Source organism: Pipra filicauda, unplaced genomic scaffold (genome assembly GCF_003945595.2).
Source record: "Pipra filicauda isolate LSUMZ 115617 unplaced genomic scaffold, ASM394559v2 scaffold129_size2064235_pilon, whole genome shotgun sequence".
NCBI classification, from domain to species: domain Eukaryota; kingdom Metazoa; phylum Chordata; class Aves; order Passeriformes; family Pipridae; genus Pipra; species Pipra filicauda.
Window position 1 is genome coordinate 1,730,011 of NW_024103762.1, and position 27,925 is coordinate 1,757,935.

At 39.0% G+C, this 27,925-nt stretch overlaps 1 protein-coding gene and 1 long non-coding RNA gene across 2 annotated transcripts in view; one reads left to right on the forward strand and one right to left on the reverse strand.

Annotated features, from left to right (window-relative positions):
• The window catches only part of BAIAP2L1 (BAR/IMD domain containing adaptor protein 2 like 1), a 34,964-nt gene that overhangs the window by 748 nt on the left and 6,291 nt on the right, over window positions 1-27,925 (forward strand). Inside the window, exons 2-8 of the mRNA XM_027726188.2 lie at window positions 7,110-7,185; window positions 10,090-10,176; window positions 25,203-25,264; window positions 25,360-25,431; window positions 25,746-25,883; window positions 27,104-27,256; window positions 27,665-27,832. Of these exons, the coding sequence (XP_027581989.1) occupies window positions 7,110-7,185; window positions 10,090-10,176; window positions 25,203-25,264; window positions 25,360-25,431; window positions 25,746-25,883; window positions 27,104-27,256; window positions 27,665-27,832 (756 nt within the window). The remainder of the gene's footprint in view (window positions 1-7,109; window positions 7,186-10,089; window positions 10,177-25,202; window positions 25,265-25,359; window positions 25,432-25,745; window positions 25,884-27,103; window positions 27,257-27,664; window positions 27,833-27,925) is intronic.
• On the reverse strand, window positions 990-27,753 carry LOC113990624. Its single transcript, XR_003541680.2, has 4 exons — window positions 27,647-27,753; window positions 25,695-25,814; window positions 16,559-16,682; window positions 990-1,500 (listed from the first exon to the last, which is right to left on the reverse strand). It is a non-coding gene; the product is annotated as an uncharacterized LOC113990624 (long non-coding RNA).

Below are 27,925 nucleotides of genomic sequence, written 5' to 3' on the forward strand. Positions count from 1 at the left end.
TTCTAACTGGGCAAAATTCCCTTTAGAATCATACTTTTGGCTGGGCAGCATTGGATCCGTAATCCTCATTCTGTACAGTGTGTTGAACTAGAGAAAGCACTCAAATTTGCATGAGTGAATGCATTTGCAAATTTAACTTACAGCTGCAGTGCACTTGCAGCTTTGAGCCCAAAGGAAAGCTTTCTGAGGGGTTATTCTATTTTACTGTTTACTAAACCTTACTGGTTTACTACCGTTTTCATATTTCTGAAGATGATGTTGTCATCACTGAAAGGTCTCTGAAAACATTTACTGGGAGTAAATTTTGATGTTTGTTACTTTTGTTGTTCTTCAACACACTTAAGTCAACTTTACCCCTTTGATTACACCAGTTAATTAGGGACATGTTGTATTTGCTGTTTACTTTCTTTGGATTTAGTTATCAGTTTCATGCAAAATTACTTTAAAAAAAAAAAAAAGGAGATTACCTGGCTATAAATTTTGTCCTCTGAACCAGAGCAGGTCATCTTAAACAGTCTGGTGCTTTTTGATATCAGTTACGTTCGTGGCAAGGCCATAAGCAAACATAAAATCCTCTCTCAGAAGAGCACCCTGTAAATATAGGCTCACAGAAGAGAAACCTGGGAAGTTGACTGTTCAGGGCTGTGTCAACAAAGGAATGTTCTACCTTGTCTATTGACTTCTAGAATGTAGCTAAAACAGTTTTACAGAGGAGGGGGAAGAAAATATCCTGTGTGTTTTAATGGGTATGATTTAAAATAGGCTTTAAAGGAATAACAGACGTCTAAATAAGCAAAACCTTCCCTGCTATTCAGTACTTATTTCCTGTGAAAGTTTACCCTTTTGTGTTTTAAACTAATTCAAAGGAATACTTAAGATTGAAATAACCAGCAAAACCACAGTAATACAAAGTTAGTGTTGACAGTGTGATGAAATGCCTTCTGTGTAGGTATTTTGAGAGGTCTGGTATGTTGTATCACATAGCTTGAACTCACAGGCCTGGAAACCCTCCTGCCCTGCCCTCATTAAAAATTGAAACTTTATCCAGATAAGGTATAAAGGCTGCTTCAGACAGAAAATGGATTCAGCGTCTACTTTAAAGCAGTTATTTCTAGATCAAAGTTGAAATCTTGAAAATAGTTTGTCACCTCTTAGGGGCAGAGAGGAGTAGCCTGTGTATTCAGCACTGGCTGTGACTGTAATCACAGCTCCCCCATCTAAAACAAATGAACACCTCTTTGTGCTGTGCTTCAGCCTGCTCTGCTTTGTTCAGTGGTGCTCGTGGAACTTCTGCCCTTGCTGTGCCACCCTGGCAATGCCCTGCTTGAAACACCGTGCTGGGATGGATGAAATTCATACCTTCTGTTTGTGCCTCTCCTACCAGTAAAAAGAAAGTCTTGGTCTGGGAAAACCAATTCCATGTAATGCAGTGATGGCATCTGTGCTGCCGGGCTGAACACAGGCTTTGGACTTCTCAAAAAAAATCAACTTTTGGATGACCTGGAAAAGTAATAGAAAATTAAATTTAATACCTTGCTGGTCTGCTATTTTTGGAGGTTTTGTTGTGTGTTTGCTTTTTTTTTCTTCTCACAGTGCTAATCCATTGGATTTATTAAATACATAGTAACCTGTGTTATACAAAGCTTCAAAATACACTCACAGAATTCATCAGGTGACCCTTTTATTTTTATCTTGTTCTTCCTTTCTGTTGGCGACAGCACCAGAAAGTGAATACTTCAATGTTTTTCAGCTACCCTGACTAAGTAAACAACATAATTCACAAATATGTGTGCACACACAAAACCCAGGACTGACATTTACACTTTATGTAATACCTGAAGAATCGCCTTAACACATGATAGGAATGGCACGTGCAAAATGAAGCCCAAGGGTGTGGGAGTCGATGACTAAAGAGGGCACAGCCTCCCTTTTGCCAAGGAACTGCTCAGAGGTTCCCTGGTATGACACAGCCCTGCCCTTGTCGCTCCCCGAGGTGATGTGACGTGATGTGAGGGGACGTTGTGTGACCCCCTGGCACACTGACTCCATTTGTAACCCCAGGGAAGTTGTTATGTCTTGGTGTGTCCCCACAGCCCGCACAGGGTTGTTTTATCTGCTGTATGTGGGGGAAAACTACTTGGCATCCAGCTGGGATACACAGAGTGCAGGGGAAAGGGGACAAAACAGGAAAGTGCTGAGTTCCAGACCTGTCCTGTCTGTGTGGGCTGAGGGCTGGGCAGGCGGTCACCGAGTGCTCCCGTGGTTTGAGGTTTCCGGAGCTCTTCAGAACGGCAGGATAGCTGTGATTCACTGGCATTGCTAATCTTGGGTTTTAAAGACCTATCGCTCTGTATTCAAGTGACTCTTACCCAGAAATTTCGATTACCAACCAAAGTATAATCTAAAAAACCAAACCAAAAGAGCCCCTCCAAAAAAACCCTTTGCTCAATGGAGTGATGTGTTCTCCTCAGGGGCATTGTAGAGTTACTTTGGCAGGCTATATTGTTTTATCATGGAAATAGATCTGACAAATTCTGTCTAAAGTCCCAAATTCCGTGTTTCCGTATTTTAAAAACACTGACAATTAGAATAAACTACCAGACTTATTTACCAAAACTAAAATTCACCTATGGTCCTAGCACATTCTGCAGTCAGGCTGTCGTTTAGCATCCCAGAAATACAAATCTAACTTGTGGGAGGAGGAGCCTTTGAAAGTTTGTGTGTGTGTGTGTGTGTGTTTAAAATCCAGTTCCACCTTGGTACAAATTCTCTCTTTTGACCTTACTTACAGTTATGCCTACTTAGAGTCTATCCTTGGGCAGGTGTTCATAACCTGGAAAAGTCTGTATTTGAAACACAGCGATGGATGACATATTAATGTTTCTCTTAAGCAAGAACTGTTCCATCAAGATGACTGGTAATTAGTCATAAGAATTAGTCTTTTTGAATAAACACTGGCACCTTAATTTATTCTTTTCCATTCTGTTAAAATTCTTCTAAAACAATATTAAGCTAACTTAAAACCGAGATAGCTTAACATGAGATGTGCTGAGGGCTCAACTGTGCCCTTCTGAAAACTGTATTATGGATTTCAAAAGTTAAAGAAGATGAAATGCAGTAATGTACAAAGTGCTTCAAGTACAGTAGAACACAGGATGATTTACTTTTTTTATAGCTTTTGAATCTCCTCAAGTGGGTTCTCAGACATAGTGTGGCAACACTAAAGACTTTTAAAAAAATTTACTCATTTTCAAATAAAGAAATAACAATTTAAATTAAATCATTAGTTGCTATACAAAGGTTAGCTATGAACAGCTGTAGTGATGGTAATATCAGTGATGATGCACATCAAGATCTACTTTGCTAGTTTTATAATTTCAGATTTCTACCCAAATACATTGCTATTCACTCTTGCAAAAGTGCCTGCAGGATGTAAACTTGAATCTACAGGGAGTCTATGCATTGTTTAGTTGTGTTCATACCTGCTGAGCTATTGTTCAGTGAGGTGTGTCTTTAAGTAAAAAGCAATGCTGAGCATTTACAGGAAGGCACTTTTACAATGGCTGTCATTTGTTTTGAAGATTAGTGTTGTTTATATGACTATCAGGAACTGTGGGAGATATAATACCTACACACAAGAAGTGGAAATACAAGGCTTCTTCCTCCTCAGTCAGCTCTGTGCTACCAGGCTGAATAACTCACATTGGCTTCATGATGTGAAAGGCACACAACAACTTTATAACAGATTATATGAGGACTCAATGACTCAAATGACCAGAATAGGTTTCACTTCTGCTTTTTTTCTTGGGAGGTCACTTTTGCCAACTCTAAAGGTCTCTGCATAAAACATGTTTCTAGTTGCCTGTTTTGAAAATGTTTCCCTTTATTTCCATTCATCCTAAATAATAGAAAGCTGTAGGATCTGATCATGTGCCTCCTCTTCTCGTTAATTATTCTGTCCATGAGAGGTAGAGTGTCACTGGAATATAGGACACACGATTGACAATTAGGAGGCCGTGTTTTTATGCTCACTGTACAGTCAAACAATGTATTCTGAACCACTTTGTCTCTCCCAGGCTCTTTCTTACCTTGTGATCTTTATTTGGATTAAGGCAGAGGTTTCATTTCCACATCTGTGTACACCGTGTGACAAATAACAAGACTGTGTTATTTTCAGAGACTTCTGACAACTTTAAATTAGTGGTTCTCTGGATCAGAAATTCTTCTTTGGTCCTCTGTCCTGCTTTTTTAGAAGTTTTGAGATCTAGCTTTAATGTATGATTTGAAATGTTGCACTGATGTTCAGTCCCACTCATTTTCATGACCTTTTCCTTAGACCACAAGTAAGAGAAGCTTTAAAACTGTAAGAAAAAGCAACTGTACAAATTGATTTGAGTTGCTCTTGTCCCCTGTAACTTCTGAAGCTGAATAAAATATTACAATAATTTTAATTGATCTGAAATGTCTTGGCCATATCAAATTCATACCTGATCCTGAAGAGGGAGTTGCCTGTGACAGTTCCCCTTTTTGAAAAAGTGCTTCTCTCTGGGCAGTACTTCAAAGACAGCCAGTGGTTAAGTGTGGTTAACTGTATGAAAAGACCACTAGAAGCATGGCCAGGTTTTTTGTTTGCTTTGAGAATCTAGCCTTCAGCAGAAATTAAAAACAAAAAACAACACATATTATGCTTCTTTCTAATGTATGAAAGGGAAATAATCTCAGAATTATTCCACTGGGTCACCTTGGAGACCTGGCGGGGGGTCAGGGAGAGCTAAGTCTATCAAACAGAGCTAAGACTATCAAACACCAACCCTTAGCAGGAAAGTAGACGAGCCCTGCCCAGTGCTGTGGGGATCAGCAAACCATACCCTGTGTTAAACCAAGCAGATTCCAAAGGGGAATTTCCATTGCAAAGGTTTTTGCCGTTTCTCGGGCGTTCACGTCTGGAGACTGGTTCTGCTAACAATCAACCACTGTGGCAGAGCAAAGCCTGAAACACTTCCAGAGACTGCTGGGTCTGATGGAGAAAAGATCCATTAGTTGTACTCCTTCCAGCCACTGCAGGCACTGAGCTGTAAATTGTTTCTTCATCTGTCCCAGCAGTTTTACATGCACGGTGAGCAGAGGTGATGTACTGGAGCTCTTCCTCTGAGTCCCTTGAGTTTCAGTGGAGCTGTTGTGTTCCCACAGGGTAGTCTGTGTCTGCTGTACTTGAAAAACTGCTATGGATCAAGTGGGTTTTACTCTGTAATTTTTTGTTTCAAGGAGCAGGGTTAACAGGGGCAGAATCTGTCCTTCAGGAAAATTATTTTCAGTACAGAGTGGTAATTCAAGGTGACACTGAAATTCTTACCTGCCATAAATACACAGCACCATGGTACACCTTCCTTTCCCCATATCCTCGAAATACAGAACTCTCTATCCTAAAACAATCCCCTAATTCAACTTTTTTTTTTCCTTGTGATTCACTGACTCCATGTATGGCAACAGACATCTTTGGTACACAGCTGGGAAGAAATAGGAAAAAGTTGGAATAGGAAGAAACAACTTGCTCCCTGGAACAAGTGTGTCCCAGTCCCACTGCCTCAGCAAGGAGGAGGGCAACAGGCACAGCAGCAACACTGACAGGAGCAAATTACAGAGCTGGGGCAGGAGGAGGGTTGTTCCCAGACACCAGAGCTTGAATATCCATGCTGTTAAGTTGTTAAAATAGCCCTTGGCATTGTTGGCCCAACCTGAAACACACTTTCCCAAATGATTTCTGGATGTGGTTTGTGAGTTAACACAAATCAAGGGCCTGGGGACAATAGCTGGTTTGTTTGCAGTGATTGCATTTTGGTGGGTGAGAGTTTAATGGGACAGACCAGAAAACAATCCCAGTTACATTTAATTTGTACACAGAGGCAGAGAGGCCAGGTATTGTCATTCTGTGTCTGCTATTGATTTATACTCTACTAGTATTGGAATCTAATAGTTTTATTTTTTTTAAAATCTATATTTTAACTCAATATGATTGTTAAAGTGTTATTGGAGCTAATTCTTTTCTTCACTTTTTAAATGGAATAGAGTTAGGTATAGTGCTGTCTTTGAAAAATTAAATAAAATTCTGTCTGCCTGAAAATAAGACACATGTGATGGTATTGCTGTTCTTTTTGGGTCCATCTATGTACTAAACATAAATATTTGCATTCTGTTAGTAGTACAACAGACAAAAGCTTGATACTATTTCACTTTTCTTGAGTCTTGTACTTCTTGTAAACAGAAAGCATCTGTTTTGAATTCCTTGAACTTGAAAGTTCTGCTGTGTGAACAATAGTGAGCTGTGTCATAAAAGTATTGCCATAAAAACAGTAAGAATAACAAAATAGTGTCTTCTGGTATCTCATCACCTTCCTTTTGGAATACCACTATTTATGCTACATGTGTTCAAGATATAAAGAACAGGATTCTGAGGAGTGAATAATTGCTACATTTATAGCAGCTGCTTTTCCTTTTTCAGTGCTCATAGCAAGTAACTTTGCAATACTGATTTGGGGGGAAGGGGGACAGTTGTTATCTTTGACCAGAAAGAGGAGAAACTGAAGCTTTTGAGTAGGGACAACTCAAACTTTGTGGGGGATTTTCCTTTTGGGAGTTGGCAAAAGCTTCTTCTCCCTCCTTCACCTCCCAACTTTAGGCAAACACAAATTTGGATTCCCACTTCATAGCTTTTTTTCTACTTTTTGCAAAGACTATGGCTAAAAACCTTTATGGATAAAGATTTTTCTCTCATTCCACCATCACCTACCATAGAAGACAGTTTTGTGCAAACTTTGATCACATGCTTGACATCCTTTTGTATTATAAACAGCCAGATTCCTTTCTACCCCTGTGAAATAGTTTACCTTTTTTTTCCTGTTTGTTGATCTTAAATGCTCAGGTTTTTTCCCTTCCATCCTTTGCTTTCCTCTGTATCCCAAATCTTCCAATTTTCATCCATCCACAGACTTTTCAGATGGATGCTGTACATATGAAACTGAAAACTAGACCTAAGTGACACTTAGATAAACACTTCCATCCACTGTTAAATTGCCTTTGTTATAACACAAAGTTTGTTTTCTCTTCACTAGAATGTTATGGAACAGTTCAATCCAGGACTGAGGAATTTAATAAATCTGGGGAAGAATTATGAAAAAGCTGTTAATGGTAAGTTTTTTAAGTGCTAACTTTAGAAAGATTGTTTAATTTTCATTTAAATATACATATTAGACATGAGGGTTGTGTACAAGTTTAATTTCCAAGTTGAACTTTGGATGTGTATATTAAGAGAAAAAAAAACCCAACTAACAACCACAAACACACAAACATATGTACCTTCTCCCCAGCCTTTTGGGTTTTTTTCCACTGTCCTGAGGAAGTTGCCTCACAAACACTTAGGCACAGAGCTACTGCAAAATAAACTGATAGTAGGTTTAAATAACCCATATTAGAATAATAACATAAATGGAAAAAACCCCACCAAAGTGATGTAAATTTGATATTCTTGGTTTTTCTCTGAAAATATCTTGCAAAGATGTTTCACATCCTTAGATCTGTTCCTGCTCACCTACACACGTCACTGCCTAAGGAACCCTGAGAACAGAACAATGTGAATGAATATGAGTTGCAGTAGTGGATTGCTTTTGTTGTTGTTGCCCATGCTAATCCTGATGGTATTTTTTTAATGGATTCAAAATCAGAATGAATATATTTAAGGATGTTTTAGAATCCAGTAGTTTACTTCCATCACTGACTTCACAGAAACTATCTAGGAAGGGGCTTCCAGGACTGGGCTCTTGTTTCCCAAAGCCTATACAGTGTAGGACCTGTTAGAGCTTGCTCCATTTCACCCATGCAGACCTGCTGAACTGCTTGATATCATATTAAAGCGATGTAAAATGTCTCTAATTTTGCCTTGCTCAAACCCATGGCGTGTCTTTGCCCTACATGTAATCTAGTACTCTGAGAAATGTGATCCTGCAGAAGTAGTGCATAGCCAAACAGACATTAAAATCTCTCTTCATGCAAATTTTAGGCCAGGCTTGAGAAAAAGATAAAACCAGAGCCTGCTGGAGATGAAAATAAGGAAATGTTGATTTATCTGTAGTGGTGCCTAACTTGATGGATGAACATGTGGTTACCTAATACCTGACCTTAGGAATTACAGGTAGTGCCAGAAGTAGCAACAAGTGTTTTCATATTCACTTGAAATATTTCTACACCAGTTTCTGAGGGTTCTGCTTTTCACACACTTTGCTGTTGAGATGTTACACTGTGCCTCTTCTGATTCGGTTTGTCACCAGGAGCTCACAACATAACTGTGCAGAGCACAGAGGAGAGGCCGGGGGGTGCTGTGTCCTGGCACCTTTGCCTTTAGGACTGGCTGATAAAGCAGAGCTGCCACGGGTGCTTCATTTCCAAGGGACGTGTACAATGTTGCAACGACTGTTGCAAAGTCATCTTTGGACTCTCATAAATTGTTAATCTTTCCACCACCAGTCCTGAGCGGCGTAAATAGATCTGGAGCACGGAGTAAATACTCTGTTGCTAAACAAACACTTTGTAGCTTTCAAAAAAAAAAAAAAAAAAAAAAGCCAGAGTAGGCCGACAGTGAACATAAAACTTGGGAGAACTCCCGATAGGTTTATAATGTATTTTTAAATATTTTAGGGACAAAAGGTCAAAGCTCCTTTTCTGCAGTAGATTAAAAGCCATAGTACTGGTGAAGGGACTGTACAAGTGGAGTTCTTGATTTTAGTTTGGTTAGCACAGGGGAAATCACACATTTTTTTCATCTTTTTAGTACCTGCATTAGGAGAAAAGAGTGAGTTGGGGCTGTCTTGAGGAAACACAGATAGGAGGAGTTGGACTGGCATCAAATCTCCTCGTGCAGGTGGCACAGTGTGCTCCACCACAGCACCACCATAATTCTTCAGCTCAGAAAGACTGAACACAGAGCACCTATGAGATGGAGCTGAGGCAGAAATTACCCTTTTCTAGTGCAACAGAGCCTCAAAAAGAATCTTTGTTTCATTTGGAAAATTCTCAGACTTCTCAGTGAATATACTGTTATGTAATCAAAGATGTCACCTTAATAGTAAAAGCTATAAAATACAGACCTATAATTGGCAATTATATTCCTCTCAGAAAAAAAAAAAAAAATTCTAAAGTCAACAGCAAGTCTGCTTGGCTTTACCTTTTGGTGAAGAATGTTTTACTACAAAAAAATTATGAAGACTAACTTCAGTAAGTATTTTTCACCGCCCTTTTGCATTAAAATCTTGCCAGTTTGTCCTTGTTATTTCTTTTCTTCGTGGGTGCAGATCAGTTCTAGACACTGTGAAGATGGAAGGCAGCCATTGCAGATCTACTCCCTGAGTAAAGTGCTTTTCCCCACTGCCCTCCCTGCAGTTTGAGTCCTGACGTTTCCGTGTTCATTCTGGCAAAACTGGCTTTGCTGTTTAAATCAGCCATCACCAGGAAATGATTAACTGGGAATAACTGGAACCTTCATGATATATATTAAGAACTTATTGGTTCCTGTAACAGCCAACTTAAGCAGGAAATGGTCATTTGTTTTTGAAGGGCTCCAGGTTTCCTTGTGGCAATGACAGGTCCCTTGTCTCGTGGCCAGTTGCCATTTCTCACATCACTCCTCTGCCTGGTCAATACAAGAGATCTTGGCATTTCTGGTAAATTTAGGACTGCATTTTGGTTTTTTTCCTCCAGTTTTATTGGTACTAAGGAATTTCGTTATGTCCTGACCAATGGCTTATGGCTAAACCTCCCCACTGGATGCTGATTGCCCCTGGGTCTGCATGAAAGTTGGAACTAAATAAGAGGCTGAAACTTCATTAATGTCTTCTGGTGTCCTGTCTTTGTCTCCTGCTTTCACAAATTAGCAGGAGCACAGGGGCTTGTGTAACTTTTTATGATAGATTTCCTTGTTGCCATATACTCCTCTCTTACTCTCTGTGCCCTGGATTACAAGACTTCAGAGGATCACAGATTAATAAAAAATGGAAGATATTTTGATTTTTTTTTTAACACTTTCTTTTCCCTCACCCCCAGTTATGATAGTGGCTGGAAGAGCGTATTATGACAGCCTTGCAAAGATCGGGGATATATCAGCTGGTTCTCCAGTTTCTAAAGAATTGGGTAAGTGAAATCCTTCAAAAATAAACTTTGTTTTTGTTTTCCTGCTGGCACTTCATAGAACTAATGTGAAGTAGATAAGGATCAGTAGAAGTATGTTTTACTCTTAAATGACACATAGATGGAAAGGATGAGATGCCTTTCAGGTATATTGTTTCATATTCTTTCTCAAGACACTTAAAATGTTCTGACAAAGTGACCTTTTCTTTTTTTCCTTTTGTGACTATATATCTGCCTGTGCATTCAAAAGCATGTATTTTTAAGTTCATATAATTCTAAAATAAATACCAAAAAAATACACAGCTTGATTTTTAATGCAGAGATGAATGTTGAAATACTTTTGCAGTAGAATACTGGTGTGAAGAGTCCTAGTGTATGACAGCAGTTCTAAACTAAAACCATTTTCTGGATGAGTTTCATTGTGAAGGGTTCAGGTTTACCTCACTACTTTTGATCAAGTGTATCATTAAAAAGTTCTCATATGCATTATATTTATTTTCTAGTTGAGCTTTTGAAAGAGAAACTAGACTCAAAGATGGATTAATTTTACATTATATAAATCTACTACAAGTTCTGTACTTCCCTGAAAATAATTTCTGAATTTTTGAAAGATTGTCATCTGCACTTGACCTTGACAACTTCACTTTTGTAGGCTGAGCAGTATAATTCTAATGTTAGGCAAAGAAGTACAAAGTATTTGTACTATTTCTTACATCACTACAAAACAAAGAACCGGGAACTACACTGCAAAGAGGAAACATTTGTTTGATGCCTTTATTTGCTTTTTGACAAAAATAACTTTGATGAAGACTCTTGTCTCAGAACTTTTGATTTTGGGCAGTGTAGGGCTCTTCCAGTGATGTAACATGGATCTGCTCCTGTAACCCACAATAGTCTGTTAATTCAGCTGATTAAAAAGGGTGGGTTGAGCAATTTTTTTTTAATAGCTCTGGTGAAGTGGAACTGAGGGGACAGAACTTCCTTGAACAGTGGCCACTGGTTTCCATGTGCTGCACACATTTTTATGATTTGTTCTGAAACCACTTTGGGTGAGTGTGAACTCCCCTGTTCAAAGCTGGGAGCGGCAGAACAGCAAACAGGGCAAAGCAAACAGTCCTGATGGAGGTGCTTTCTGTGTTTGCTCTGCAGGGTGTTTGCAGAAAGCAGAGCTGCTGGTGTCAAACCACAGCACAAAAGTTAGAAGAGATGACTATGCAGAGTCTTATAAAATATCAGAAAATGCACAATCACGATATTTGCAATCCAGCAGTTGGGCAGATGCAGGGAAGCAGCTGATTTATTGGGTGTCACGTGACTGTGGGACATTGCTTGTTGGAAAATACTATCACTGGGCAATCTTGTGCTGAATGCTGAAAAGAACTGTTTTTCCCTATTATTGGGGACAATACAGGATTGCGATTGAAAATATATTTTTGCTTAATTATGAGTTCTTCCCTGCAGTTACAAACCTTTTTCTAGATATACTGTATTGAGAAAACCTGGCCTTCTTCAGGGTCAGGCCACTAACCCTGCTTTCTCTTTACCTTCTGCTTTGACTGTTCCTGCAGAAAAACCTATTCTTCTTAAGGAAAACAGTAACTCTGGATTTCTTTCACCATACTCTCTGATGGAATACTTAATTTAAAGATAAGGAAAGCCAGTGAACACTGGAAAAGGCAGGATAATATGGTTAGGAATCTGTGAGAGATTACTTGCATTTTCAAGAAAAGAAGGCATTGAAGCTGGGCTACAACACTGAAATATTTGCCAAATAGACAATAGACTCTCAGATGTCTTTAAAAGTATCTGCTTAAAAAGAAAAAAAAAAGAATTTACTGTACACTTTTGTATTTTTATAATATTACAGTGAATGCTGAGCAATGTGGGATGTGTGAAGACCAGATCAAACTTTGCTCATCTGTGGGCCCTATAACCCCAGGGGGGTTACTGTAGGTGCAGCCCCCTGTGGAATTGTCTCTTCCATGAGTTTCTTTAGACTTGTCAAAAGACACATTATTGACCACTAGCAGCTCTATCATGCAAAATACTTCTGTTATCTTTGCCAAAAAAGAGGTCATTTTACAGTTCAAACCCAAACCTGCAGGGTGACCCGGAGTATATTTACTGCCAAGTGTGATGTAAAGATTTGTATCAAAACCACAGTTAATCCTTCTCTTCTTCTCATAAGGAAACACAGAACATGGTCTTCTAAAATGAGCCAGTAAAATGGATACCAGCCCCACAGCAGGGCAGAAACAGAAATGGAACAGCAGTACAGAAGGAATTTTTTGAAGTAGAGGGTAGAACACATAGAGGCCAGAGAAACAGTGGGGCAAAAAGTAAAAATGCCAGAAAAATGCTTTCTTCTGTCAGAGGAGATTGGAGCAGAAGGGGAAAACAAAGAGACTGAAACGGAAATCTGGATATTCCAGCTGATTCAGAGCTTTTGTACTAAGTATCCTTATCTTTCAAGTCTGGTTGAAGCACTCTGGATTATTTTAATACAGAATATCTTAGGCAAATTGAGGCAGTAGAAGAATGTACTGCAGTCATAACACAGTCCTTATGAATAAGGGATAAGGATTTAGTCAACATTCTTTCTAATTTCTTATTTCCCTAATTTCTGAGCTTGTAGTCCCTCAGACTTGATGTGAGCATTTAGGAACAGAACCTGAATTTATGTGGTTCAAGTTATTCTGCAATATGGAATTTGCATACCTTTTTTTCCTAGGCCCCTTTTGGAAATCCCTCTAGGAAGGAAAGATAGGAAACAAGAAACTGCATGTTTAAAAATGTAAAGATTTCATACTATTCAAATTTCAGGAAACCACAATAAAATAATGCACTAAAACCAATTTCATGGCGACACTGCACCACAGTGTTAAAATAGTAACTTTTGTGACGTTAAACACAGGTGTCTGAGGCTTTGTCACATTGATTTTTGGTGCTTATAGTTTTAATAAACTCTCTCCTCTAGTAGCACAGGCTGTCTTTGTAGCCTGCACAAGGAATCAGGAAGTTATTTCCTACTCACTAGTGGAATACTGATTTCTTATCTTCCCAACTATCCTCTCCGGCACCTGCCAGTTGTTGTAGCTACATCTCATTTCATATTGTGGGTGTAAAGTCCCACTTTGTTTGTTGTGTAGCAATTGTTTCTACAGCAGTCACCCACAATCACATTATGAGTCTGTACCTAGAGTTTATTGCTTAAGAACTAGGAAGTGTAAACTGTTAATTGCTTGTCTAAACAGAAAAAGAAATAAAAATATTACATTGCATGTTCTTGATTGATTGAAGTAAAATGCAGAAGATCAGTATGTTAAAACGACAATCAGAGGAGACAAAAATCCCTTCCTAAATCTAACCAAGACTGATAATTTTTTTGAAGATTACTCTGAGTTATAGGCTTGTATTTTCATAGTTGCATTCTGTTAAAACTTACCTGGAAGCAGGTATACAAAAGCTTATGCTCATCAGCAGTCTGAAATGTAAGAATTTGGAAAAATTCGGGTTCTCTTCAAGAGAAATTTTTCGGTTAAAAACCACTACAAATAATCTAGAGAAGCAAGTATTAGCCTAAAAAGATTGCTCTATGCTGTGGTAGTCACAAAACATAGAGAGGTGGGGAGAAAAGTCCCAAAACTTCTAACGGTGTGCATATAGTAAGTGGAATTCTTGCCTGACAGAGGATGAGCCCTGAACTTGATGTTCCTCTCGTGCACAAAAGAATGGACTGTTCTTCGGGTCTAAAAGACAGGATTTGAACACATTCACAGAACATATTTGCCCATCAAGTGGTGTAATTTGAAATGTCTCCACAACCTCATCATGCAGTAATGCAGTAATACAGTGGTTGCAGTAATGCTGGGATGTGGATCTCGGGGCAGGGGTTCCTGCACAGGGAAGGAACATATGCATGTTTCCTTTTTTTGAGAGCCTTTTATACTTCTCTGCAGGAAGCCAAATGTCTGCAATTATTGGGGTAACTGCATATTAGCTGAGAGTCAAGGCTGATAAACCATCAGTCAGTAAGAGAACAAACCAGTGATGGTTGATGAATAGACCTACAGTTTATCCAAAAGCTGGCATTTCTTATAAATCTCTGTGAGTAAGCTACTAAGTCAGAGCTCTTGAGTAACATCTAACAGGCTCATAGAGGTCCTTTGATAACTGGTTTTTAGCTTTTAGTAAAGAAAACTAACAACATTTTGATAATCATATATATCTAATACTAATAGAATCAGTAGGGTGAGGTCCAATCTATGGAGAGGTCTATCTGATTTTTCTTTCCAGTGATAGCCACTTTATTTTACATTTGCAACTAAGAGAAGCCCTGTGGGCTTTTCTCTCTCCCTCATTTCTCTTTGCAGAAATGAGAGATTTTCTGTATCAGAAGCTGTGAGCTTTAAGTGGTCAACTCACGGAAAAATTTTGGAACTGAATTGGAAAATTCTTATTTTGCTAAGAAGAACATATCTACTTGCTGAAAAAATTCTATCAGACTGTAATGTAAGGCAGCACCATATTTTTAAAACACTATCTTGCAAGTATTTGTCATTCAAAACTGTCTATTTTCCTCCTGATTACAAAGCAAAATTGCCACTTGAGCAGGTACTTTTCTGAGCTACAGCTCTCTGTTGTTAATCCTGGGATATAGCACTTGTGTCACTCTCACTAGAGAGAAAGCCAAGCAGAAAAAGAGAAAATTCCATAGTTTAGGATGCATATAGCTAGCTGCCCTTCCACTAAAATAAAAGGGGAGGGGGGGGAGTTGTTGGCTTACTTTAACATACACACTGGCCCTGTCAGCTGGAATCCTGTTTCACTTCCCTTAGAAAGGTGACACCTCACACTCTTCCCTTCTCCGGCTCATTGCAGCTGAAGAGGAGGGATCTGTCATCTTGTCCCACCTCACTGCATCCCTGTCAGCCCTTCTGGAGCAACAATGTGCTACCTTTGGAATAGACTGTGTTGGATAGAAAGGCAAGGGAGGTGTGCCAGCAACTACAGAACCTTTAGCACCTCATCTGGTGGAAACTTCTGGGAAAGCAGCTTGGAGGCTGTGGTTTAAGCAGTTACAACCAGGCCAGCTTTTCCTATGGAGCATAAAACATTCCACTATACTTATTATGGAATTGCATTGGAAGAAGCCACTCCATTCCTGTGTTATGAAAGGAAACTACACAGAGAGTGTCTTGAAATGGAAATACAAAGTAGTCGTGGGCTTTTTCAGGAATGAAGTTTTATATCTTCCAGTTTTATAAGTAGCATTCTGGTCTTGTGCTGTACAGACCTCCAGGCTGCTATAAGAAAGGTGGAAAGAGATGAGCCAGCCTTGGGTCTGTTTTTCCCTGCTAAAATACAAAACAGAAATGCAGAGAATAAAAGGTGGGTTTGTTATTGAACATAAAGAATATAAATGTTTAAAAATTGATACTGCAGCTTGTTCTTACAGGACTACCCAAAATAACAAGTTTATTCTGTATACAATTATGTTGTTGTAACTTCTGTTACGAAGACTTCCAGATAAGGTGCAAATTCTCTGGTTCTAGAAATGCCTGATAGGAGAAACAGAATATGACAATACACAAGGCCTTTGGGATGATTGCAGTAGCACCAGGGGAAGGAAAGAAGTCAGATATTCATAGGACTGCCGTGATATTTTTCCAGTTATTTTTTCAGATTAAGTTAGATAATTGGTCATATTTCTCAGTCAATTTTAGTATTTTATTCCCCACCCCCTCCTGAACTTTACAGCATCCTATAAACTGAAGCTGATTCTCCTGCTTTTAGTCAGTGATAAGATGTGGTATCACACTCTTTCAGTCTATAGCCCTGAACTGCCCAGGTGGTTGAGCAGCTCACAAGGGAGCACTGGCAGTGCTGTTCCTGCTGATGCCTCATTACAAGGTGATGCCTGTGGCACCAGGGCAGGTGTGTTGGTACCTGAAGCTGTGGGAGCACCTGCCTCTGTGCCACAGCTCTGGACTTTAGCACAGAAATCCATAATGATACACGTGAGCACACACCCTCACGGGGAAAATTAGATATTCAAAACACCTACAGTGAGTGTGTACTTGATATCTTCGTGCTGTGCCTCAGAGGCCTGAGAAAATAGTGAGGGTGCCATGAAGGGAATCCTTAAAGAATTTCTGACTACACTGGAACACTTAAATTTTATATGAGTCTTACACGTGGTGAAGACATCCTTCACCTTGCAGTAGAAACCCTGGGAAGGGTGGCCTGAACCTCACCTGTGTGTCCATGCAATGTTTCCTGTATTGTGGCTGGATCTATCTAAAAAAGTGACTTCACTGTTGGAGGTGTGAGAACTGGCACTCTGTGCACACAGGTGTGTGCTCCCCATAGCTTTTGAACTTACCCAAACACAGGAAAATCAGCTGGTGCCGGGGCTCCTGCAGTGGCCAGGGGGCTGTTCTCCCTCACATCTCCGAGCTAAGGATGCTCAGCAATCAGTCTTTCCTCACTGCCAGCACCAGGTACGTCTGTTGGCAAAGAATTAAGAGAAAATACACTTGGTTGTCCTCCCAGTGAGAGAAATAGATGGAAAATAGAAAGTAAATGACAACCTAGTGAAAAAAGCGACATCACATTTGTAACTAGCTTGTAAATCCTTTATTGACAGTCTGACTATATTTAGTCTCTACAGTCAGCTGGTCCTGATGAATTATTTCTCAACCAAAAAAAATGAAAAATCCAGTATCCATTGTAGATGTCACAGTCCCAGGGGGAGGGCAGGGAACCAAAACCGATTGTCTTGGACTTCTGAGAAAAAGACATTTATCAAAACTTTCAGCTCAATTTGGGTGTGGGTTTTTTGGTGGCTTTTTTTGGACACTGCTGAGACTGTGAGACTCGGTGGCAGTTCCAAAGTGCTGTAATGGAAGTTGCAGTGATTCCTTGCATTTTATTGCATTTCATGTAACATTTATAGTGATGATAATGATAAATATTTATCCTCTCTTGTACTGAAACCCATAAAGAATTGTAGTTTTTGCTGGTTAGCATGATTTGTATGTTCCAGACCTGCTGGAAAACAGAGATTAACTCTCTTACATGAGCTTCCTTAACTAATCTGCCTAAAACCAGCTGGACTTCACCCAGGCAAGTTGAGGCTTGTGGCTGTATTGTAACTTATTTTCTTTGCACCCGACTTGTGTGAGGATTACAAGTCACTTGTTTAACAGCACTGCAGCTCAAGTATGAAAAGCTGCTGACATACAAACCTTGATATATTGTGGGTTTCTACATTTGGGGAAAAAAAAAACAAAAAACAACTGCCTGCAGCAGTCTTCATATATATTAGTAATGGAGTAACAGGTGGAAAAACAAGTTTGTCCTTTTTCATGCATTATTTATACAGCATATGCTTTTCCTTTCCTTTTTTTAGCATTAAAATTTAGTCTCTGTGCTTAGCAATCATCTGAAAAAAGATGAATATTTCATGTTAATTAACATCTGTTCAGTGATATTAGTAGGTTTAAAAAAATTCTAATCTCTGAATATTTTTGACTAAGACATCAAAAGGGCTTGGGAGAGAAAGGCAAAGTAGACTGCAGACTAAACTTTGCTAAATCTGCAATAAAGTCACATTCCTCTTTAAAATACAATGTAAGCTAATGTGTTTGTTCCATTTAAAATCCAAAAATAGGAGCATCACACCAAGAATAAATTTGGAGTAACAGGCAATTGTAATGATCTTGATAATCTCATAAGTATTCACTCTTGTCAAGGCTTATGTGGGAATAGCTAATGGATGAGAAGTTCATTGCCCAATTTATAGCAGGTAGTGCACGGTATAAATTGTGCAGTACTTCTTAAAATCACTTCTGTCAAGCTGAAAGAATTTGGCATTAATTTTAGTCTTAGTAAGGTATGTTTAAAATGCAAGTTTATCCCTGGGTTTGACTGATTATGGCTTATAAGCAGTTCTGGACTTTTTAAGGTATAAAGGAGCTGAGGAGTATTTTGTCTCTTAATATCTAAACATTCCGAAGTTTTAAAGAAAAATCATAATTTTAATTCAGGGAATTTAAATTCTGTCTCATGTACTGGGAAAGTACTTCATTATGTGGTCCTATGATATTTTCTTCCACATGGTCAACAAAGTTTTAGGACAACAAAAAGATGACTATATAGTCGTGATCCTGGATTGCAGAAGGAAATGCTGTTTTAAGAGGTGCTTGGCTAGTGAAGTAGGAATGAGCTGTGCTCTATCCCTTCACTGTTTGTCGAATTATGAAATGGGAAAAGGATTTTTGAATAACAGGATTCTTTGATTCTATTTCTCATGCTGAGGGCAATGTGCAGCCTAATGATGGGGAGGTGATCGAGAAGAATTGCCAATGACTGGATAAAAACAGAGGCCACAGTTTGGGGGTTTTTTGGTTGAGGTTTTTTTATTCATTCAAGCAGATGAAGTTTGGACTGTGGTCAAAGGCATAAAAACTCTGCATGGGCTAGAATCCATTTTTCCCTATGAAGCCAAAGGAGGAACACAGCAGTGAAGTCCTGTGAGAAGGGGCAAGTAGAGCCCTGGGTTCATCAGACCCAACACCATCAGTGCCCAACTCACAAAATTAGCAACAGTGTCCTGTACAATCCTATTTATTGCTTACTGGGTTTGTCTGGACATGAGGCAAGATACTTAGACTACTTAGACTTGGGCATCATCCAGGACTGTTTATCTCTTCTGTATCAATGAGACTAAAAAGATTTTAATATTTAGAAGTAATTAAACTTGTGAAAAAACAATTAAAACTGAGCTATGAGGAAATTGAAACTTCTTAACTCTGAGCATTCAGTGAGTTTCAGATAATTACTTGAAATATTGTGTATTAACTTTATATGAGAAATTATGCTTTTTTTACATGTGCAGTAATATCATAATGTTCAGTTTCATTCCTCGTGGTTCAGAATCACATCACTTTGGGGATTTTATTTTACTGGACTGGTATACGAATACACAAATTTCAGCCATTGTGTCATGGAGGGTTTTTTCATTTCTCTTAACTTGTGTTTAATCTGCTTTAAATTCATTAACTTATTTGCTTCTTATATCGCCAAAACGTTTCTGTTGTTCACATTGAGAATTCTGCATATTTTAAAATTAAAATTGATCTCAGAATGCTGTTTAGAATGTGAAGTTCTCCTTGCTTCTATTTTTATTTACAGATTTTATTTATTTATTTATGTACAGTTCTAGCTGCTACAGTTCTAGCTACCATGTAGACTGGCCTTAAAATACTTCGCTATAGTCTGAAATCTCTTCCCCTTTTCTCGATTTTAGGCTTTATTCTTTTTTTTTCTCTTCCCCTTCACCTCTGCAGTCACCTTCACCAACTGGCACTGAATGGTCATGTGTCAGTGCCATTTTGTAAAATGAACTACAGGGAGATTTACTCCTTGCTTCCTATTCCATGGTCGCTCATGCAGTAAGGAAAGGCAGACTTGACCTAGTCCTACTGATTTATGTGCATATTACTGTTAATTCTACAGAAGGAGGGGAGTGTGTTAAAGCATTCTGGACAAATTGTATTAGAAGCAAAGTGCAGTTAGAGCTGGGGAAGTTTTACATGACTTTGTCCTTCATTGTGATTTTATTCTTTCACGTTAAATTCCATTAAAAATTTTAGCCTTCTTTAAAGCATCTGTTGCCCAATTCAATCCTTCCTATGACAGAAGGATAAATTTAACACATTTGAAGCTGAACAGATGTTTTGTTCAATCATATTTATTTGTTATACTGTATTTCTTTGAAGCTTCCTATTTTACTACCTTCCAGGGGCTGCTGGCTTCAAAGGACTGTGTTTCTGACTTTCCTGTGTCATAAATGCCTTTCTTCTGGGCAAAGGATTAGTTGGAGAAAAGAGCATCTTGCCAGCAATGGCATCTAATATTGCACTCGGACTATATTGTCTCCATGTGTAGGTTTGACTCAGCCTTTCATTCTCTTGTTTAATGTAAATAATTATGTGGCTTTGTCTCTAAGACACAAAGTTACTCGACCTGCCCTGAATACAAAATAGGACAACAGGAGGTAAATGAGTGATATAATTAAGTACTTTGTCTGTTCCCAGGCATCTAAGAAAGTCTCTCTATTAAGAGGCTTGAAATTTTTCAAGAGCAACCTTCTCTAAATAAAACAAATTTGAAGTATATTTCAAGTAAGATGATGCAATTACTACTTTTATTGATTTTTTTTATACAGCTATTTAGTATTTTAAAAGGTTAAGTGATTTTGTTGGTAGCTGTTGATACTTGTTTCTATGACAGAACTCTATTGATTGAGTTCCATTTTTGTTTCTAACTTGAACGAATTCTTCTAGTCTTCTATTCACAAGAACAGTCAACATAAGGTGAAAAGGTAAATAACCTGAACAATCAGCCAGTGCAAACAGTGAGGTTGAAGTGTAACTGCTGCACAAGTTCTGGCCTTACAATGAGTTTTTCTGTTAGGAACTGCTTTCCTTGATTTTCATCTCCTGTGAAGACAGACTTTCAAGGCTGTCTTCTTGTTCAAGGGCTGCTGAGAGAGAGTAACAGTTGTGGAGAAATAACTGTTACACCCTTTGGGCTAGTGATTTTTTGATTTCTTTTTGTAACAAACCCAGCACCATTAATGAAATTCCAGTGTGTCTTATTTTCTGAAGAGAAAATACAGATACAACTGACAACCCTGATTAAGCCTAAAAATATTCCACAAATTCCTGAAGTTTCAGCTTAAAAGATCTTTCTACTTGTGCACTGAACCTATTTGAAAGAAATAAATTAACCATGGAACTTGGCATTCCTGTTCATGGTCATATATCAGGTTATAGCTGTATTTCACAGCATAGTTTCAAAGCTATATATGAGAAATGTCTGGTTTATTTTTAAGTCATTAAGGTGTTTGAGATGTACCCCCAAAATCCCTTTCTGAAAGAGGTTGTTGCTTTTCTTCCCTACCTCTAAGGTAATAGCAAAAGATCAGAACAAGTATCTGTGAACATGTACAGCTACTTTTTTGTTTTCTGAAACAAAGTGGGAATATTTAATGTCGGCTGCGTTTTTTTAGTCACAAAGATTTCATGTTCAGAGTGTGGGAAGATGGAAAGCAGAAAAAAACTATCTTTGAAAGGCAAGTATTTTAATAGTTATGTTTTTCATCAAGACCAGTGGTTTGGGTTTAGTGACTCATTGCATAATATGATGCCTAAAACTGGTTCAAGTTTACAGTAGGGCTGCCACAAATTGGACTTAAGTGGCCTGTTATCGTGTGCTCTGGTCGTGTCATTGTGTTTGATAGGTTTGGGGTTTGCCAATAACTGATGACAAGGTTAACACTTGGTTATTGTGTATTATGAGCTCTCATATATAAACCTGCTCATGAGCAGCTTTAATATATAGCAACATAGTTTTAATTGATGTAAGAAATACATGTTTGTCTTCACCTTGAGTATTTTTCTGTACCTTTCTGCAAGAGGAATAAAGACTGAACATTAGGGCCTGGCCTTAGGTTATGCTGCTATTAATCCAGAGTAACCTGTCATCTTTCTTAAAGCTATTCTATAATTCACCATGGTAATTAAAATTCAAATATTATACTGAAGTTGTTCAATTTCCATTCTACTTGGACACTGTTACATGTAGAATAGGGGTTGTTTTGTCTTTCCTGACTTAGTCTTCTACAAAAACTTGCCTCCTTCTATAAATTTTATTTGGAAGGGCCATCAAAATGTGGCTAACCCATTACCTTAAACTGGCAATAAAGAACCATGGTATATGTTCACTGTAAAAATGCTCTCTATTTATTCAAACTGCAGAATCTGATGTATAATTTAAATTTTAATAGGTCAGAGCATGCTCACTGCGGGTTCTTTTCACATTTTGAATCAACATTTTGAAAGAGGAAATTAATTAAATGGGGTAGCCAGTACATGGAGTGCCTGTGGATTCCCAGTAGCAGGGAGGAGATCTCAGCATAAAGTGGGTTTTCTGATACACAGTACAGGGAGTCTTTGGTTGAGAGAAAAAGAAAATGCAATTAGAGAGAGAGACAGTCAGTGTCATCCAAACACGCTGTTTAAAAGTGTTCTAGAACACTCTAAAATAAACCCCTAAAATAATCCAGCACAAACCATTCAGAAGGAAGTGTAGTTTCTAAAGTTCTCCTCAGGACATGTTTTGGCAGTATTTTTTGTAACTGAGACGAAAAAAAAAACAAACCTGTTTCTACCCAAGCAGTCAAAGCCGAAAGACTTGAAGGCTGCAGTCAGTTCAGGAGACAAAAATAACCCCTGTGCGCGTCAGGTTTTCCAGCGCGGCCGCCCCAGGTGAATGGGGGTTTTATGGAGCAGGGGCAGGGCAGGAGAGAGGGAAGAGGGAGGGGAGAGGGAGGGAGGGAGGCACGCAGAGCTGAGTCAATACCCGACGTTGTTGGATGTCTGTCCCCGCCCGGAACGCCCGCGGTGGCTGCGCTGGCGTTGCCAAGGATTAGCTCAGTGCTCTGCTTTGGCTCAGAATAAGTTCATTTTAGAAGTACAAAAATCTATAAGAGTAATTATTTTGAGGGCCATTTCTACTCTCACCCGGAATTTCTGTAGCTTCCCAAATAGCTTTCTAGTCTGCATATGTAAAACCACACGAACTTTGTAATTTTATTTGTATTTCTTGATTATATTTCCTGCTTTCTTGTAACAACATTTTCCTTTTTAAGTTGTAGATAAGCGTTTACAAAACTCTTCTAACTTTAAAAGCTCTTTAGATTCTAAAATGTGTCATTTCATTTGAGTTGGTGAAACAAACACTATGGACTAAAGTGTATTCACTTCTATAGCCTTAAAATAACACAGCTCAGGTCTGTTACTTCACGTGTTTGTGTAACCACATTGTATTTACTTTTCTATTGCATATGAGCAACTAATTACTATAGCATCTCTCTCTTCTTATAGTATTTATATTTCTGTAGTCACCACAACTTTAAATAGGAACAAAAAAAGCATAGCACTCTGTTGGCTGGACAAAAGGACCCAGAGAAACTATACGTATTTTTAAAAAGATACAGCACCCCTCTGTCTCTGCCATCTCCCATCCTGTGTGCAAATTCCTTTTTCTTGCTAGTCAAGGGGTTGTCTGATATCATTGTGTTCTGATTCTTTCTTCTAAGTCTTCTGTAGTCTGCTATGCAAAGAGAGATTCCTGAAAATTCAGATCTGTGTTTCTTCCTGAACCACTTCATGCTTCCCCATAAACAATAATGCAGATCCACATTTTGCATTATTCAGTTAAATATCTGCTGTGTCATACACAGGAGATAGGGTTCTCATTTCAAAGAAACTAAAATCTTGAGGTGGTGTAACTTGAGAATGGGAGAAAGGTGGTAACATACTCAGGCACTATAGGAATGATTCTGCCTTATGTGGGGAGGTTACCAAATCACCAACCTGCACTGTGGGGAGACAAGTTTGGATGTTTGTGGAGATGAGAAAGGAGAAGATGAGAAGGTTCTCATGAAGAGGTCTGTCATTCATTTTATCAAGCCAAATTTTTTAATCTTTTGGGAGCTTTTCTGAGCATTATGGGATGATAAGTCTTTGCTAACTCAGGGCTTCTCAAAGACTATGGATGGTAGAAAACAAGATTTGTGCAGCAGCATGCAGTTAATGCATCCTCTCTTTTTTAACTCAAGAAACTAAACTGGAATTGTGTAAAATAACAAATAGGAGGGACACAGAGTCCCGTGCAGTGACTGCCAGCCATGTGCAGGAGTTTCAGAGCTGTGGGTTGCTCTGTAGCCCTGCTTGTGCACTAGGACAGCACGACTGCAGCTTAAATACTGCAGGCACCTGTGTGGCAAATACAGGTGGGGCACCTGCGAGGCTGATTGAGGGATAGAGGGATTACTGGAGGAGGCGTGCCAGGGAACCAGCTGTGGAACTGAACCTGCTGGTCTTGCTGTGGAAATGGAATGCCAGGAAAACACATCTCCAGTCAAGACTTTCAGATGCAGCCCAGTTTGGGATTCTCCTTGTGGCCCTGGCACTTCCAGTTTTTGTAACGGCTCCTGGCTGGGAGCTGGTAACAGTTGTCTGATTTGGGTGAAGACAAACTTCACTTCAGGGCCCTTCTAACTCCTCAGCAGTGTGTTGCAATCTCCTAGACCAGGCTGGCACACACTCCGTGTGTCAGTGCCCCAACAAGGAAGGGAGTGGGGATGATGTGGCCATGTGCCCCAGGCAGGGTGATGTGGCTGCATGCAGGGCTGCACCGCAGTTTACGATGGTTTGTGCACAGAACCACACCCAAAGACTGAGGGATTTTTCCTCTATATCCTCCTGAAGTAAAATGAACCAGTTCAGCTTTTAACTGCTCACGGTTCAGAGTAAGCTGGTTAAGTTTGTGCTGGAAGACAGCAGAGCAGAGCTGGCATACTCAGGATCTGTTGAGAGGATGCTGAGAAATCTGCTCTGTCCTGGCCCTTCGTTAATGCTGTACAGTTGGGCCACAACCGCTGATAAAATGGGGGAAGTCAACACTTTGTGCATCACCTCTGTTTTAGCAGGTGTGCTGTGAGGGAAGGGAAAGGTTACTTTGTTGATTCTGAAGGTGCTGTTACTTAATAAACATCAACGTTTAATTTTCAGCCTAAGAAAGGGAGAGCAGCTACTTGTACAGTAACAACTCCCGTGCTATTCTCTGACTTGGCAAGAAAAGAAGCTGTTACTAAACCAACAGGAGCTATTCTGGAGAGAAGGAAGTATTTATTTTGTCTGGCACTCCATGCCGGTTTTGCATAACAATGCATGATTAGTTATTCCTCTATCACTTAGGAGCTGCTTGGTTTGTCTGTGGCCAGAGTGATTTATTTAAACTGCTGTGGTGAGCAACAGCAAGAAATTTCCTATCCCTCTTAAATAGAGTCTAGTTAATGAATATATTAGGTAAATGTATTTTATTACTGCTCTTTGTTAACTAACTTCAGAACTCTATGAAAGAAACCAATATGGTTGTATGTTTATCAACAGGCCAAGTTCTGGTAGAAATCTCAAGAACACACAAGAAACTTAATGACAGTCTAGAGGAGAGTGTAAGTTAAATGACTTTTTAAAATTCATTTTCCTTGTGAAATTATAAATTGCTTTTGCCAATTTTTAATAAATCTTCATTCATTTGTTTTTAAAGTTCAAAAAATTTCATAAAGAAATTATATCTGAACTGGAGAAGAAAACAGACCTGGATGTGAAATACATGACTGTAAGTATACATTCAATTCTAAAACTCTTATTTTATTTGTCTATTGCTAGTCAAAGAACTTTTTCAGAAATTGTTCCCAAAGAATTAATTAATCAATAGGCTAGAAATGATACATAAAGATGGCCAAAATTTTCATGCTTAATTTAAGTTAAAAAGGGAATCAATTTTATGACTTCACAGGTCCTTAAAACGAAAGCAACTGTTGAACTCATTTGGTGGGTGTGAGAGATCTCAGGGATGGCAGAAGTGCCTCAGTCACTTACCCAGCTCCAGGGCTGAGGGCATTACAGCTGTTGTAAATGCTTTGGTTGCAGGCAACTCTAAAGAGGTACCAAACCGAACACAGGAGCAAACTGGATTCTTTAGAGAAGTCTCAGGCTGAGCTGAAAAAAATCAGAAGGAAAAGCCAAGGAGCACGAAATGTAACAAAATATGAGCATAAAGAAATGGAGGTCAGTGCACTGTCTCTTATTTGTTTCTTCCTTTGTATGAGAACTGGTCAACAGAAAATGTTAATGATTCCTGAAAGTTGGTTTGTATTAAAGGCACTCCTAGAGGACGTATTCCAGCTGAAATTGAGTTCTCACTGCTCCACTGTGCATGTTCAGAGACTTCTGCTCTAGTTTCTAGATTTCATCCCTTGACAACTGGGTCAATTGATTTTTTTTGTTTGTTTTTAAGTACCTTTGCAGCTACACCTTCATGCAGAGTTTTACACAGGGAGTCAGCTAAGATATGCAAATTCAGTAATAATTTGCTATAAATTTATTTCCCAAAGTAGGCAATGTCAACCTGTGTTATCAGTTACTGCCTTTCCTACTGCCTTTAATCCAGCATTGCCATCTTGAGGAGAAATCTGAAATGGCAGGGCACTGAAGAGAAACTATTTTAAAATTAGGGACTCATATTCTGGTTGAGAGAATTCTGAAAATACTTGCCATTGATACTTTTATTTGCACAATACTTGTACTTCGTGCTAGCTTATAATTTTTTTCCATATTTTTCTATTTTAAAATTCAATTAAAGCTTTGTTTATAACTCAGTACAGTAAATGTAGATGGTAGGAGCTCCTATTTCTTAACGCCTATCTTTTAACCTGCATTCATAACAGGTTTGTTTTTTTAAAGTTCTGGCTCTGGGTCTGAGAGTTCAAGGATTAGCATTTAATCACAGTTTAGCCATGAATCCTCGTAACCTCAGATAAATATAGTTGAGCCTTTTTAGTTCATTCACTTCCCCCCCTTAAATGAAGTAGAGATTCCTCAGAGCTTTGTGTGAGTAAAGGAACTACTGTGGAGCAGACAAGGTAATTAGTCTAATTAGACACCTGTGGCTGTACAATTGCTCAGCACAGACACTGCTTTGATGCCAGGTTCTTATCTACTGCAGAGTTTTATTTAGAGGCTAAAAGACTTTCTTGTTTTGCTTCACTTCCCCCCCCCCCAGCCCCTAAATAAGCTGTTGATGCCTGTAGGGACAATACACCTTTACCTGATGGGCTCAGGGAAGTCAGGTGTGTGCAGGAGAAGAGAAGGGCTTGGAAGCAGAGCCACAGACTTCACCTTTCCAAAAGCTATTTCTAAGGCTTTTGGAGTTTACTTCAGTAATTGGATATAGTGTCAAATAAAATTCAGAGGCTCTGTGTGAATTTTGTCTTTCCTTTTTTCCTCAGTATTTGGAAACGGTGAGCTCTCGCCAGAGCGATATCCAGCGGTTCATTGCAGAAGGCTGCAGAGAAGCTCTCCTTGAAGAGAAAAGAAGGTTCTGTTTCCTGGTTGACAAGCACTGCAGCTTCACCCAGCACATGCACTTCTACCATGTCCAGGTCAGTGAACAGAAATGAAATTCCTGAAATCCAGTCCTAGAGGAGATCTTCAGTATCTCCTGCAGGACACAGATCACACTGCCAGAAATATCCAGGGAACACTGAACTGCCAGACAAGTGTCGTGGTCAGTTCATAGAAAATGTTTACAATACACTATTCTATGAAATGTGTTATAGCAAAAATCAAGGGTTGTTGTGACTTTTTAAATCCGGTATCTGACCCTGCAAAAGGAGAGTCCCTTTTTATAACATATTATTTGTTTCAAAGAGGTATGGCTTAGAAAAATCCTATAAAATACTTCCATGTTGCTGGTGTTACCAGTTTGGTGTAATGAAAGTTAGCCAGTAGGTCTGTGCAATTTTATGAAAAAGCATATCTCTGACAAGTACCTTTTAACTTGGATGCAGTGTGCAGACTTCCTAAAATCCAAGCTGCCTGGGTGGCAGGAAACCTGCAGTGATGCCACCAAAGTGCCTGAAAAAGTCAGAATGATGATAGATGAAATAAGGACACCTGGATCCACTCCAGTCTCGGGAACGCCGCAGCCTTCACCTATGGTAGAGAGAAATACCATGGTATGTTGTTCTCTGATGGGAGTGGAGGGGCTTCACTAGGTTTTGTTTCTCCAACTAAACATTTGGGATGGAGTCTATAATGCATCTCAGTGG